At 44.4% G+C, this 16048-nt stretch overlaps 1 protein-coding gene across 7 annotated transcripts in view; it reads left to right on the top strand.

The window, feature by feature from the left end:
- Window positions 1-16048, top strand: part of MAP7D3 (MAP7 domain containing 3) — a 54973-nt gene that overhangs the window by 16146 nt on the left and 22779 nt on the right. For 6 of the 7 annotated variants that reach the window (XM_053201731.1, XM_053201733.1, XM_053201732.1 and 3 more), the window contains exons 1-4: window positions 7931-8085; window positions 13567-13662; window positions 13767-13850; window positions 14939-15102. In XM_053201731.1, the coding sequence (XP_053057706.1) occupies window positions 8025-8085; window positions 13567-13662; window positions 13767-13850; window positions 14939-15102 (405 nt within the window). In that variant the 5' untranslated portion in view covers window positions 7931-8024. Of the gene's footprint in view, window positions 1-7930; window positions 8086-13566; window positions 13663-13766; window positions 13851-14938; window positions 15103-16048 lie in introns of those variants that run through there. The other variant, XM_053201734.1, reaches the window with a different exon arrangement.

The following is a 16048-nucleotide window of genomic DNA, read 5'->3' as shown; positions in this document are numbered from 1 at the left end:
CTGTACACACATCCAGAAGGAACCAGAATTTGGCACACGCACCCTCCTCCTCCCAGAAAAAAAGAACTGGTTAGTTCCAGGAGACTGAACAGTTCCTCCTGGGTATGTTTCAGTTGAATTAATCATCCCCAGGCATAATAATAAATATCACCACCAACAACACAAACCCGCTACGGAACACCGTGCGGAGTTCTGAGGATAACACGTGTGAAAATTTACCATCCGATAAATAGCAACCATTTATGCAGCCGGGTGGTAAGAGCTGCTTCTTCCAGGAAGCCTCTCAGGTTACGCTGCTGCTTGGTCACTTCCCCCATTCCCACGCCCACCCCCAGATTCAAATAGCAATTGGGATCTTGCTACTCTTCTTACCCTTGGTGTAGGCTGCCACGCACTGTTTTTAGCGGCCCTCACTTGCTCTGGCTCCTCGAACCTCTCTGGAAAGCTCCAGAACTCTGGACTCAGTTTATCCTGAACTTGAATCCTGCCTCTGTGTGGTGGGGAGGAGTAAAGCGGCATGCAGGAACCAAGGCGTTTGCCTGGTTTTGCGCCCGCAGAAAAGCGTTCCCGGAGGAGGTAGTGAGAATTGAGTCAGAGAGGGGCCAACTCGTTGGACCCCTCGCAAAAATCATGGTTGTTCAACATCTTTTAAGCATGCCTTTGCCAATGTGGCCGTATCGCAATCTATTTCCCTCCCATCTCCCTTTTCCGTTTCATTGGGAGGATATGGGTCAAATTCCAGCTGGATTACATAATGGTTCCCAGCACCCCATCAGCAATGCTCACTTCTTTTTCTTCCAAAAGACGATTTGGACAGTCTTTCACGTGTGTGCAGAGAAAAGAGCATTAGGTGGGGTTCCAGCTGTGGGAATGTGAGTCAAAATGAGGGACTAAAGTTCGTGGCCTTGACAGTCACTCCTAGCTCTCACCTTCTGTGATTGTCTCAGTAATATCTAGAATCTGAAGAAAAGCAAAGCCAAGGGTATGTGTCTTTCACGAGAGCAGAGATCTATCGTCTGTTTTCCCACCAGTCTCAGGAATAACCTGTGCTTTTTCTCTTCTCCGCCCATCCCCCCCAAGAGTCTTATCTGAAAACACTCCTCCGGGGCCCGGAGGAGCTGGCTCTTGGGCGAATCTGACTGTGGGAAGTTTTGCTCTGTGTTGCTGAGTCCTTCACCCTGGCCGCACACAGGGATGAGAACCCATTGGCAAAACTTGCTTAGGCTCTTGGCTGCCCAAGTGTGCATTCCTCTAGACCCACGTGCCCTGGGGAGTGTACACACAGGTCCCCTTGTACTCTGGGGCCCTTTTTTTCTTTCCTGAAAGTACACATTCTCTAAATAGATCTGCCAGTTGGCCCTGAAGGAACAATGGAGTTTATAGTGCAGGCTTTCGACTACAACTGTATCAGCCCATTGACAAACAATTAAGTTTTGCAAGAGGAAATTCTTTTTTTCTTTAGATTTTTAAAATTTTAATTTTTTTTAACGTTTATTTATTTTTGAGACAGAGAGAGACAGAGCATGAACGGGGGAGGGGCAGAGAGAGAGGGAGACACAGAATCGGAAGCAGTCTCCAGGCTCTGAGCCATCAGCCCAGAGCCCGACACGGGGCTCGAACTCATGGACTCACGGACCGTGATCGTGACCTGAGCTGAAGTTGGATGCTTAACCGACTGAGCCACCCAGGCGCCCCATAGATTTTTAAAATTTTAAAGTAATTTCCACACCCAACGTGGGGCTTGAACCCACAACCCTGTGACCTATAGTCGCATCCTCTACTGACTGAGCCTGCCAGGCGCCCCAAGTCTCAACGTTTTAAAGACCTAAGAGTTTTTAGAACCGTACGTGGTACCAGATAGAACTTGATGATTCATGAAGTGCACTATATAAATATGGATCAGAGGCCGTCCATCTACACAGCCTTCAAACATCTAGACCAACCCCAAAGCAACAACCCATTCCTTCTGCTGCAGAGGCCTCAGTTTACCATATGATAAACTAGAGGCTGAGTGTAGCAGGTAAAGAAAGGGACAGGATCTACCCCAAATCTGACCACAGCTCCCTGGGAAATGTCTCTGCCCCTCCGACTGTCTGTCTGTCTCTCTCCAGGAGAGGAGTTTCTTTCGCATTGTACTTCCTGTGTGTGATCTGGAAGTTTCCCCCTCAGATCATCCAACTATCTCCTTTGAAAATGTAGGTGCCTATGTGTGGTGGAGGGAAAGAGAAGGAAAACCAAGTATGTTGTGTGTCGTATCAGACTCTGGCATGGGAAACTGTGGTACAAAATGCTTTCAGGCTCCCCTGCTGCACCTCCCTGAGTGTGATGCCCTCCCTCCTCTGTGATGCCCTTTCCTGTGTGTGATGCTCCCAGGCGACACCTTGATGCCTTGGCTTTCAATCCACCCTAGTAGGGTAGAGCAGCTGCCTGCCCTTAGTAACAAAAAAAGTGTTAAGTATCAGGAAGTACTAAACACTAGATCTATATAAGAATTTTCATATTTATCACCATCAAAGCATATATATGAGATATATGTTATACAACTAATAACACTTATAGAATCAGAAACTGTGGGAATGGGGCCCAGCAATCTGCATTTTAACAAACAATCCCGACTCCTCTCCTCATTTTCTCCCATCTGGATTTCACCAAGTTTTAGCTCTATTAGAAATTCCAAAGTGTCTGTAAAGGGCACTTCTTGATATTTTATGCTTTTGGTATCCTCTGAAGCTTCCTTTATATTACACACCTGTATTCCGAATGAGAAGGCCCGGCCCATGTTTGCTCTACTTTATTTAAAGTCAAGAGGGAAAAAATGAGGACATTTTCTTGCCCTTTAACAATAATTTTCAGTCTAGACCTTTTCAACCCCCCAGTGGCTACCCAAAATATTTTCATTTCTTCCTCCTTCGGTACTGCAGAGGCTGGTAGTACTCTCTCTCATTCATTCAACAAACATGCCTTGCAGGATAAACTGCAATAGAGGTGACACTTTTTCCTTGACATTTGCATGTTGAACTCCGTCCTGAGTACTGAGCATTGATTGATTCTGCTCAGCCTTTCTAGAAGAAAGCTGCTTAAGAGGAATCATATTTATCTCCACTGCAAGTCATATATTAAATACGCATTTTCAATGGTTTCCTATTCAACACTTTGAGTCCATTCTATTAAAGGCTTAAGACACAGCTACAGACACTTGGGGTTGGGCGATATAGTTGTAGGAAGACTTTACCATTATAGAAAGTGCAGTTTGAGAAGGCTCAGTAGCCTGAGTGTGGGGACTGGATCAATGAAAAAATGGAAGCCACGGGTTAGGAGTTAAGAGTGGACTGGAGATCGCCACCTGGTAAACTGGGAGACACAGTGGAAGGATTATTAGACACCCATATGTGGGCTTGAGTCCAGGCCCTGCCACTTCCTAGCTGTGCTAACCATGGACAGGTTAGGCAACCTCCCCGTGCCCGTTGCCTCATCTGTAAAATGATAAGAATAGAAGCTACCTCATAAAATTGTGGTGAGGCTCCTGTGAAATAATCCATGCAAAGCCTCTTGCACTGCGCCTGCCATTGGGTAGGCACTGGACAAATAGCACCTCTTACTATCTGCCCTAAGTATCCAAGATGTACCTACTACTCCCAGCAGATGGCCACTGCGGCCACCACACCCTTCCCCTCTGAGGTTTGTCCGAATTTCCAGTTTGGAGGGAAATATCCCCCCCCCCCCCCGAAACCAGTGGTGGTGGTCTTTTCTTCCTTTCCTCAAAAGCTCACTGTTCCCACTGTGGTGAGCTCAGGCCAACACGATCAGTCCCCAGACCACCCCCGAAAGCCAGGGAGTCCCTAAAAAGAGAGGGCACAGAGAACAAGGCCACCCTGGTTCTCCAAGCAAAGACGAGGTGGGGAAGGGGTGGGGGGTGGGGGGTGGGTGTGAAGGGTTTTAGCATGGGGGGGGGGCGGGAGGGGGGTGGAGACTGCTGGGGTAGGAATTCCAGAGCTGGCAAAGCTTTGAGACATTACCAGAGCCTGAGGTAAGCCTGTAACGTAGGAGGGAAGAAAGTGCAGATTTGGGGAAAGAAAGGAAAATGTGAGTAGATTTGGCAAGACATGAGTCCAGAATGAAACCTCACTCTTCCCCCTGCATCACAGCCAGGCTGCAGCAGATGGGAGGGAAGAGTCAGAAATGGGAGGGGAAGGAACTCAAAACCAGATCCCTGCCTCCACCGTGTGCACCACTGGCTGAATCTGACAGGTAGTTCCGGGATGGACAGGAAGAACCAGCTCAGGGCTGTGAAGCTTCAAAGTCACAGTGCAGTGCCGTGGTCGTGGCAGTTTTGATGCAAATGTGTTAGTCGTGGTGAGTCCACCGAGTGTTTATATGACATGTGAACTCAGTTTTAAAAAAATTTACCGCTTAATAGAAACAAAAAAAAGGTGACAAATCCGAGACCTATTGTGGCTGTGGTTTCTGAACGTTCTTCCTGCTGGTGTCAGGTCTAAGGGAAAAATATAGCCAAGTGGGAAAAAAAGTGAGCAGGATTCCAGTTCTTTTTTGTTCACTGGGGAACGTATGCTTTCCAAACACAGGAGGAGAGGAGCTGCCTGGGTTCTTTTCCAGATGAGTCTGGGTTGGCTCCAGAGGAATAGACTCATTCTACCCAAGCTGGCAGTCTTTACTTCCAGTATTTTTCGGAGAGATATACAGTTTCGTGGGGGCTTCTCAGGGAGCTGCTCTAGCTGCAAGGAAACCTCCGGGGGGGGGGGGCCCTGACGTCTCATAATCAGCATAGAATCATTGGAGGGCAGGGCTCCTTCCCTGCCTCTTTCTCCCCAATCTGCCAGGCTCAGAGTGGGTGGCCAAGAAGTTTGAGTGACTCCGCCTTTGGAATTAATGAATGCATGCTAAACTTCACGGTGGTCTATCAAAGAGAGTCCTGAGAAAGAAGGGTTATCTATAGATTAAAAGAGACTTAAAAGGTATAACCATGCCGTGTGTGAACCTTGTTTGGACTTTTTTTAAATGTTGATTTTTGAGAGAGAGAGAGAGCTCATCACGAGTGAGGGAGGGGCAGAGAGAGAGAGGGAGACAGAGGATCCCAAGCAAGCTCCGTGCTGAGAATGCAGAGCCCCACGTGGGGCTCAAACTCACGAACCTCACAGACCATGAGAGCGTGACCTGAGCCAACGTCAGATGCTTACCCGACTGAGCCACCCAGGTGCCCCCCCCCCCCGCCTTGTTTGGATTTTTATTCAAACATAAAAAATAAGACAGTTGAGAAAACTGAACACTGATGAGGTAGCAGATCATTTTATTTGCCCTGCACCATGTTTTTCAAAACTTTGAATGCCGTCATCTAAGAGATTTTACATTAAAATCCAGATTTCCAGGCACGCCTGGATGGCTCAGTCAGTTAGGCATCTGACTCTCATCCCTCTGAGCTCTTGGAACACACTTTAATTACTCACCCAGCTCCCAGCAAACCCTGCCTGCGTTTGATTTTTGGTAAACCTCCTCCCCCCCACCCTCCACACCTGGGCGGGATTAAGGCCTTTAAAGGCTCTACAATGCTGGAAAGATTAGGGAGGGTTCTTCCCCAGTATGTGATTTCAAATCAAATTTTGTTTTTATTCAAAGTGGTGGTGTTTACAAGACAGCTGAAGACACACATTCTAGATTTTAAAAATTCTCCCGTTTTTGTATTTTGAAAAGTTTCACACCCGCAGAAGAATTGAAAGAACAATAAACCAAACATCTATAGGCCCATCTAGAGTCACCAATTTTTAACATTTTGTGATGTTTGCTGTTTTTTTTTTCCTCTGAACTGCTTGACAGGAAGTTTCAGACATTATAATGATTTTTCCCTAAATTCTGCAGCATTTATTTTTTCTGAAAAAGGACATTTTCCTACGTGACCACAATATCGTTCTCACGCCCATGAAACCTGACCTTGATACAATATTATCCAATACACGTTCATATTCAAATGTATCCAGTTGCCCAGTAATGAATGCTCTTTAAAGTTATTTTTTTAAATCTTGTTTCTAATCAAGGACGTTGTTTCACATTGTGTTTCACATTTGCTCTCTGTAGTCTCCTCTGATCTGGAACACTTCCCTGATGTTTGTCTGTAATCTTTCCTGACATTATTAACATTTTGAAGCATCCAGCCCGTTGTTTCGTAGAATATATCCACAGTCTGGATTTATCTGAATGTTTCCTGATGGTTAGATGGGTGTCAATATCTAATAATGGGTTCAACATTTTGAACATTTTTGCAAGAAACTACAAAGGTGGTATTGCATTTTTCTAGATTGTCTGTCTGTGAAGTTCTAGGTGAAGTCCTCAAAGCTGAATTTGTGTGAATGTGCCTTGCTCGTGCCTTAATCACATGCGTGTCTTACTAATAATCATGGCTACCATCATGTGCGTCATGCAAAACATTGGTCTGCATATATGGAGGAGCATGGCTTTGGGTACTTTATAATCCCAAACTTCCCCACCCCACCCCACCCCCGACTCCCACTGCACCCCCCGCCTATTCCCCTACCAGTATTTTCTTCTCCATATCCAGTGTTAAACTACAACCTCACTGCCACTTATTGTCCATTCTTTAGATTTGCTAAATCTGTAGGTGTAACATGATATCTTGCAGTTTTTGTTTGTATTCTCCTGACTGCTAGAGTTTGAGCATCTTATGTTTATTGATCACTTGTGATTTTTCTCCTGTGAAAGACCTGCTTATGCCTTTTGCTCACTTTGTGGAGGTTGTCTTTTTCTTATATATTTTTAGATCTTTATGCATTCTTGATGCTGATTTGTGAACTATATGTATATCTATAAATCTCCACTCTCATGAAACAGTATCGCTGAAGACTAAGCACATGGAGACTGGTCAGACATTTTGGGTTCAAATTCCAGTTCTGTTAGTAACTGTGACTGTGAATAATTGAATTTCTCTCTGCTTTCCTTTTCTTATCTATGAGATGGGAATGATAATGGTACCTACTTTATCGGGTAGTAGGGGGATTAAATGAATTAATATATGTAATGCAGTTAGAACAGTGCGTGGTACATAGTAAGAGTCAATAAATATTTGCTGTTATTAGCTTCTTCCATTTTATAGCTCCCATGTAATTTTGAGATACAGTGGGCTCATCAAAGTGCACATCTCACAAGTGATCTCCTGACCCCTACCTGTGGCCGCATCACAAACCCCTTCCCTACAACCATGTGCCACACCACACTAATCACAGGGGTGACTTGACCTCGTACAGGCAATCACGCAGGAAGTGATGCCTGCCCCTCAATGGTGTACGAGGTGAATTAAGTTTTTTCTTTGTGAATGGGAAAAACATTCCGCAATCATTTTTTCTTTTTTTTTTTTTAATTTATTCTCAAGTTAGTTAACAGTGTAGTCTTGGCTTCAGGAGGCGATCTTGAAGGGCCGCCTCCAAAACCTAGAGAGATTAATGTCAGTTAAGTCCTCTCCTTCAGTGTAAAGACCCACAAACACCCTAAAGACAATTCATGCAACTTCGAGACCTAACAGGAACCTCTCTCCCAGCCTGTCTCTGGGCCTCTTTCCTCCACTTGGGCCTTTCTTTCTGTAGTGTTTCAAAGATTAGCAAACTCCGGACGCAAGCGCACCAATGAGGCACTCAGTATAATGCTCCCTAAAGGAACGAATGAATGAAGGAATGTTACTGCGTTGCTAGGTAGACTGGATGAAAGTAAAAAAAGAATGTTGGATGGCCCACTCGGCCAATGATTGGCTGGCCCACGCAACAGAGGAGAGGGCTTCTTTAGACAAGTAGGTCGCGGCTCAACAGGTCACGACCACGACGTGGTGCGTGGGGAGCGGCGCGGCAGAGTTTGCGGATCCGAGGTGGGCGTGGCGGCTCTTCTGGCCCCGCCCCGCCTCACCACGCCCCCTGGCGTCGCGGCCAAGGCAGGCGAGACGGCGGCGTCGGAGACTGCGCACTGGGCCCCCAGCGCCGCCAGCGGTTCCCACCTCAGAGGCTCGGAAGATGGCGGAGCGTGCCGGCACCGGTGGCGGCACATCCCTCAGGGGACTGCGCGAACGGATGGGTGAGCGGCCTGGCGGCTCCGGGGGGAGTCCGGGCCCGTGCGGGAGGCGGGCTGCTCGCGGCCCCAAGGACCATTGGAGTGGCGCGCCGGTCGCCAAAAACTTTTCTCTGAGGTGGCCTCGCGCCGTCCGGTCCTCCCCTCACCCGCCCGGGAGTTCCCTAGGACGGGACGCGGAACCGTTGGGGGACGGGGGCGGGGTGAGGAGACGGCCGGCCGGCACCGCTGACGGCCGAAGTCCCGTGGCCAGGGGCCCAACTGCCGCGGCTAACGGTCGAGCCCCGCGGGCGGGGCGCGAGGGAACTAACGGGCGCGGGCGGCTGGGGGTGGGGGGAGGCGCGCTGGGACCCCGGACCCCGCGGGCGGTCCCGGGCTCCGCCTGCCGTTCGGGGACGACGGACGCGCCGCGGCCCGGGAGGTGCGAGCGCCGGCCGGGACCCCGCGCGCCGGGGCAGCCCTGAGCCGGGAGTTTTCCCTCTGGCCGCGGCGCTCGCGCTCCGATCGCCTCCCACGGTCGCAGTCCTCGCTTCTCCAGAGGTGCTTAATGTCCTGCTCCCTCCCTGTCAGGGTCCGGTGGGGACGGAGCCTTGGGGGGCTGTTGCTTTGAAAGTTGGGAAGAAACTTGCCTCTCTGCTCCTGATTTGCTTGCTGTAGCACATGACTTCGCCAAGATGTCACCTTCCGTGGGACATCTTGCCCGACCCTAGGCTGCAGCGAAGGGAAAATCAGCACTTCAGAGCGCTTTCTCCTAAATCGGTCCCGTCGCCAAAATGTCCCCCCGCCCCCCGCGCCTAAAATCGCTAATTTTCTAAAATTTGGCAGCGCGTTGCTTAGCCCAGGAGGCTGCTTCCGCTAGCTGAGCGAAATGGTATTTCTTGCTTGTGGGAGGTTGCTTGCTGTTCTCAGGCCAGCTTCCTGTTATATGAGCTTGATTAAAACCATCTTAATTGATTTTATTGAAATCCTTAGGGATATTTTCATTTGCATTTGAAAAATTAAATTACCTTCCTTCGGAATACTTTGAATCAACTCCCTAATGCATCAGTAGCAAGTACCCTTTCCTTGGGAAGTCAACCCCTTCTGTCTCTAGCTTATTCTGCTTCACCTAGAGAGTTTGCAGTAAGTTCGGATTGTTTCATTGCTTGTTGACACCTAAGGCTCTCTGCCATTGGTTTATTGCAGTGATTCAGATTAACCAGCATTCTGGATAAACCGCTCCCCCCCCCCCAAAAAAAAAGCATTTTTGGAAAGGATATTGAATGTTGTGAAGTATTTTAAATTTTTGAATGAGACAGTTGCTTGAATTCACAGTATATTTCAAACCAAAAACTAAGCCATGCAAAAAGGACTTAACCCAGAACCGCAGTTGACCTTGCTGCCCATTTCATATGAGGAATTGAAAATATCACATGTTACATGTTAGAGTTTCACAGGGTACCAGCTTAACTAGATTTGCCCTGATGGATTTCCTGAAAGGGACAAGGAGTCTTTGAAATGTTTTGCTACTTTGTGAAATGAAATGCTACTGTGACAGTTACTTTTTATTCTGTTACCCAAACAACACTGAATAGCACTAAATCTGTTAATCTGGCCAATTTCATTTCCTGCTGGGAACCTGGCTCCCAAAGTTAAAACATTGTACTAAACAAATAACTTCTTCAGGTGCAGGGTAGTAGTGGGTCCAGCACAGGGCCAGCAGCTGTGGGAGTGGTCAGGTATTGATTGAGCTGCTGGAACTGTCTAGTGCTAGACCCCCTAGTGCACTACATCCAGCAGGAGCCCATGATAGGACTTGGTGGCAATTACTTTGTTTTATTCTCTTTTCCAAATAACAGTGAGTAACCCTAAATCTGTTAATCTGTAACAATTTAGTTTCACAGTATGGTGGTTCTCTGCCACACTCAAAGCCTTTTTTATTAAAAAACCTTTCAATCATTTTTTACAATCTACCCCTTTGCTACCTAATAAAAATAGTAGTGTATGTGATCTAATATTTCTAATGAGTACAGAAGAAAGGGTTTGGGGGAAGAAGGATCATGGTGGGGAGGAGCTACAGATTTTACGTTGAATTCTGAGAGTGATATCAAGAGCAGCAACTGTGGCAGACAACTTAGAATTGCCGAATAAGTATTGGGATGAGTATTTTATCATTGGCATCTCATGGGATTAAGCATTTGGAAGATTATTACCATTCTTGAACTAGTTGTCACAGAAAAGTATTCTTCCTTTCTTGCATTTAGTTTGCCCTAGTGACACAGATCCTGTGTGTGTGTTTGGGGGGCAGGCAAAGAGAAGCTGGAACTTTCCACTATATTGAAGTTGGTGATGAGCTAAAACGCTTTATATCCAAAAGAGGCTTCAAAATTTCAATGACAACTTTAAAAAATCTATTAAGTCTAAAGCATTCTTTAACTTTGATATCCTTAGTAGTGGCTATTTTTGGTTCAGTGCATTCTGAGGCTTTTACTGGGCTTGATATCCAGGATGATTGAGTTTGTAAGTTTTCCCTTATAGGAGGAGAATGGTTTTCTAACCCCCCCCCCCATTTATAAAAAATGTTTGTTTTTGAGGGATGGGTAAAGAGAGAGGGAGAGAGAGGATCCAAAGCGGGCACCAAGCTGACAGCCAGAGAGCCCTGAGGTGGGACTCAAAACTCACCAATCCTGAGATTGTGAGCTGAGCCCAAGTGGGATGCTTAACCGACTGAGCCACCCGGGTGTCCCAAGAATGGTTTTCTTCTAATGTCTTTCACAAGTTTTTTCTAAATTCAGGCCTTTCTTAGCAAAGCATAATAGTGCTTTCTTTTACAAAAATAGTTAAGTGCTTTATTTTAAAATATTTCCATTGCTTATTTTCTTTTTTAGTTTTTAAGTTTATTTATTTTTAGAGAGAGAGCGACTGGGGAAGGGGCAGAGAGAGAGGGATAGAGGGATAGAGAGACAGTCCCAAGCAGGCTCTGATGGGGGGCTCGAACTCATGAACCGTGAGATCATGACCTAGGCCTAAACCAAGAGTCAGATGCTTAATCAACTGAGCCACCCAAGTGCCCCACCATTGCTGTATTTTCTTTTTTTTTTTTTTCTTAAAAGTTTTTTAGCATTCATTTTTTTGAGAGAGACAGCATGAGCAGGGGGAGGCAGAGAGAGAGACGGAGACACACCATTAAGTAAATGGTGAGGTAATATACATTATTATAGCAATTTTTAGTTAAGTACCATAAATATAGATTAAGGTTCATATTTCAGTTTTAATAAACTCTACACATTTTCTTAATCTCCAGGCAAAAGGTAACTTTTAACTTTAATTTGGGATTCAGAATTAGTACAGGACTTAAACTGCACCTTGCTGTAACCTTAAAATGAATGGTAAGTGAATTTCCTCATTCAACGGAGTTTAGTAAAATAATACTCTGTTAAGCTCAGACTAAAGCCTTTGTCCCATTGCCTGAACATTTTAAGTGGTTTCTAGAACCTGTCCTTTTGGTAAATGTATTTCTTGCTGGTAAGAATTTGGATATAAAGTTCTAAAAATCAGACGATATTATTTCCACATTGACCTTTATGGTTTAGTTCATTATTCCCACCACAGCTAATTCTGAAGTTACTACTGTTTAATGAGGTCTTTATGTCTGGTAAAATTGTATATTTTGAGAGAAATTGCCCTTATGGTCAGCTAAATTGTGCCAAAATATGGACTTTCTTTGTTATTTCTAAGCAGGAAAGCTGAATGTGCAGAACCAACTGTTGTTTTTTCTCTGCTCACATAGACATGTTACAAATAGGAGGGAGTGTATAGGAGGGTTTAATTAATTTATAGACTATATTTAAGAATTTTTCTTAATGCACTGTACTACTTAAATTCAGAGGATAACTTCTGGTATATAAAATTGCTAGTTGTTGAACTAGGAAGGAAGCTGAGAAGAATCTAATCTTCAAATTTACCTAAATCATGGATTATCTGAGCTGTTAGGTCTCTGGGGTAAAAAAAAAAAATCCTTTTTCCCTTTTGAAATAGCACTATGACAGCAATTGTGACATCACTTTCAAGGTTACTCTGTAAAATGATTTCTGGATATCTTTCCTCAGTGGCAAGGAACATCTCAGAGTCCCTTCTTTCTATGAGGGCAATGACAGCCACTCTATTCCTTTAATTATTTTAACTGTCCATCTTCCACTGTTCTATTTTTTCCTGACATGTAGAAAGCAATTGTACACAGTATCGCCGCAGGGACATATTTCCTAGGCTTTTACAAGGGTAGAAGAGAGTTTTCAGTGTTAATCTCCAGATCCTTCCTGAAGATGCCCAGCATTGTGGGGCATTTTAGATATGGCCATATGTGGAATTAAAGGGTTCAGGGTATCCTCTATAGTAATTGGTGTATCATCCTAGAATTTTAGTTTTTCTTACTCTCCTCAAATTGTGCTCCCCTAACCTTGTATTTCACCTTTATTGAAGTTATTTACTACTTTTGGGCCTGTTTTACAAGGCATGTGTAAATTTATCTTTGCCTGACACTTTTCTACCTAGAATAATAGTATCTCAATGGAAATTCCTCCAGTGCTTCTCCACCTTCACTGTGCATTAGAATAGACCTTTTAGCAACTGATAATGCCTGGGCCCCCACCCCAGAGACTGGGGGTGGGGAGAAGCAGTCATTGCTAATACATTGCTTAATGTATTTAAAAAAATGTTTTTAATGTTTATTTACTTTTTGAGGGCAAGAGAGACAGAGCGCACGTTAGCGGGGGAGGGGAAGAAAGAAAGGGAGACACGGAATCTGAAGCAGTCTCCAGGCTCTGCGCTATCAGCACAGAGCCTGACACGGGGCTCGAACCCACGAACCCTGAGATCATGACCTGAGCTGAAGTCGAACACTTAACTGACTCAGCCACCCAGGCGCCCCCATTGCTAATGTATTTTTAAAGCAACTTAGGTAACCCTAGTGTGCAGCCACAGTAGAAAAGCCCACATGTAGGTAATTTATAAATTTACTTCTTTAATATTGGCCCAATCTTTGAGGATCTCACTGTTGACACTTCTGCTTGTAAATTCAGATCCATAAATGCCACCTCTTTTCTAAATTCCCAAATTTATGGCAAAACAGTTTTTCCAATTCCTTGCCAGCTCACTTTTTCTAGTACTTGCTGTAATGTCTTGCCTGATGCATTTTTGAAAGCTATTAATCATTAGTTCCTACTCATCCACAAGCTTGTGCTGCCACTCCCACTCACAGCTCTCTCCTTATGTCTACTGGTATGCCAGCACATCCACAGTAAACAGCTTTAATTCTTAAACTGTTGTTGAACGTCATAGGTACTCAGTATGTCTGTATTGTTGACCTGGATTAATCTATCATGATTTTGCCTTATAGATGAGATGCTATCCTTTATCATCAAAGACGACGGCCTGTGCTTTGTTTGCCTCCCCCTGTATTAACCGTATTCTTATTATCTAGTCCCTTCCCTTTATGTTCCTGTGTTCTAGTTGCGGCTGCTCACGCCATGGCCGAAGAAAGACGGAATCAGGGTGGTTTTAGCTCTGCATCTCAATCCTCAAATATAAAATCATCATTCAAGCCAGGTATAATTTCTAGAATGCTTTGTGATAGATGTCAAAGTGTCATGTCATTAAAATTTGATATCCTATTTAATGTCTTACTTTTTTCTCTCTTTTTTTGTTTTTAGTCATAGATGGATCTGTCCTTAAAAGTGACACAAGGCAGAGATTGGCGAAGGAGCGCCGAGAAGAAAAGAAAAGACAACAAGATGGTATATTTTAGATTTTTAAAAAATAATCAGAATGAGTGAATTTTCTTGTAAGGTTATGTATTTCCAGAGTCGTTTTGCTTACTTTTCCTGATCTGTTTATATCATAGATTACATTTTTCCTAGGATGTATTATATTGGATTCAATGATTATACTAAGTAAGATAAAGAAGGCCCAAGAAAAATATTTGATTAAATTGTTTAATTTTTGAAGTAGTAAATTCTGTTACCTCCAATTTTCTGAAAACTAAAATATGAAAATTTCAACATTTGTAGAAACCAGAGGAATGGGATTTCAATAAAAATGACCCTGAAAAGGAAAATGAAGTTGCTAATAATCCTAACATACACTTCTTAAGTGTAAATTAGAATCTAAAAGAATATCCTTCTACAACTTAAGGGACTGCTTTTTCAACTGCATTTTTCTCTGATCTTTGAAATCCCCTGACAAAACTTGTGCTCAGCTTCATTCAAATGGATATCATTTGTCTTTGTTTTAATGAGGAGCGGTTTCTTCCTGTAGCTCTTCAGAGGAATATTTTAGAACTGCATAGATGCTCTCCAGGCTTTAGTGATGGGAAATTTGAAGTAGGAAAACATCATGCTGTTCATAATGTGGTACATGACTAAATGCATGATTGTACAACTGGCATGCTGAGTGTGGTCTGCATAGATGAGGCCTTTGAAAGCAGTTTCCTAAGAGAATGAACAAAAACATTCTGCCTATATGTTTTCTTTTTATTTCTTATTTTAATGTATATAGCAGGTTAATCTGGTGGGGCTTAACCTTGGCTCAAATCAGCAGAAATACCACATGAAAGAAAATATTTGTTTTTAATTTGGAATCTTAGTTTGGACAGGATATGAGTGGTCATCTAAGCCATCTCAGTTCTCTGGAGTTAAATGAACACCCAGGGCAAATACTTTAGTGGCCGTTCTCTTACACTCACATAATCTTTTGTTATTAGCATAGGTTATGTTATTTTTAAGAGAAGGAGATATATTACCTTTTTCTTTCTTGCGTATAATGTGGAAAAGTTAAATATTTGCTTGGCTCTTAACACCTTGAAAATGTATTTGGAATATTTCAGCCAACAAAGAAACACAACTGCTTGAAAAAGAAAGGAAGTCCAGGATCCAGTATGAAAAACTGATGGAAGAAAAACAACGAAAGCTGAAAGAACAGAAAGAAAAGGATGAACAGCGGAGAATATCCGCAGAAGAAAAAAGGAAACAAAAATTACAGGAGGAAAGGGTATGTATTTTTGTAGCCTGTTAATCAGATGACACACTGTGTTGCCCAGCACCGGACCACTTTTTTCTTAGCCCTTCTGCCTTTACTGCCCCCTCCCCTGCCAAAGGAACCATCTCCAGTTCTCGCTGCTTCCCTTCAGTGGTAGAGAGCCTCTTGTCCCTGTCGTGTGAGACCCCTGAGTTTAGAACCACTAGCTGATGTAAAAGAGGAGCCTTGCAGGCCCGGGAAGAGAGCCCTTCCACTCTCCCTGACTGACCCTTCCTTCCACTGAGACTCTGGAATTTGTCCTGATAGGCTCCCCATCGTACTTCTCATGGCGGCTCCTCTGACTGCTTGAGTGCAGGCCAGTCAGAGGGGAAGCACACTTCCCATCCGGCCTCCCCTGTCTTTTCTCCTGTGTGCCCCCCCCTTCCTCATCACGCGTCCCCCGCAGGCCTGCTCTTTCCCCTGCCATTCTGTAGTCCTGCTGCTCTCTTTACCTTTCTGGACTCTTGGTGTCTGGCACCCTGTGGGTAGGAGTCATTGCCTTAGTAATGCCCTCTATTTTCCCTTCTGTCCCACTTCAGTCAATTTGTCTTTTATTGTCCGTACTTGGGCATCTGGCTACCTGTCTTGTTCTGCCTGATTCTCTCTGACATCAGATTTTTCTCCTGGAGGGTCACTCCACTGCTTTACTCTGAGGATCCTTGACTTCTTGTGAATCTGGCATGTTCTCTGGGAAACCATTCTTTTTCTTGCTGGCATTCTCTCTTTTTCTTTATTCCAGTGATTCTCAAGTGTCCCTAAATCTTAGTCTGTCTTCTGGTTCTCCATCTGACCTTTTTCTGCCTGAGGTGCCTCACTTTTCTTTCCTCTTTCTTTGTCTTAGCTTTTCTCTCTTTTTCTCTCCCTGTCTTTGGGCTTTCTGTCTATTCTCTCAATATGTGTGTTTTTATCTCCCCCTCTT

Source organism: Acinonyx jubatus, chromosome X (genome assembly GCF_027475565.1).
Source record: "Acinonyx jubatus isolate Ajub_Pintada_27869175 chromosome X, VMU_Ajub_asm_v1.0, whole genome shotgun sequence".
Taxonomy (NCBI): domain Eukaryota; kingdom Metazoa; phylum Chordata; class Mammalia; order Carnivora; family Felidae; genus Acinonyx; species Acinonyx jubatus.
This window is presented reverse-complemented; position numbering and strand designations above follow the sequence as displayed.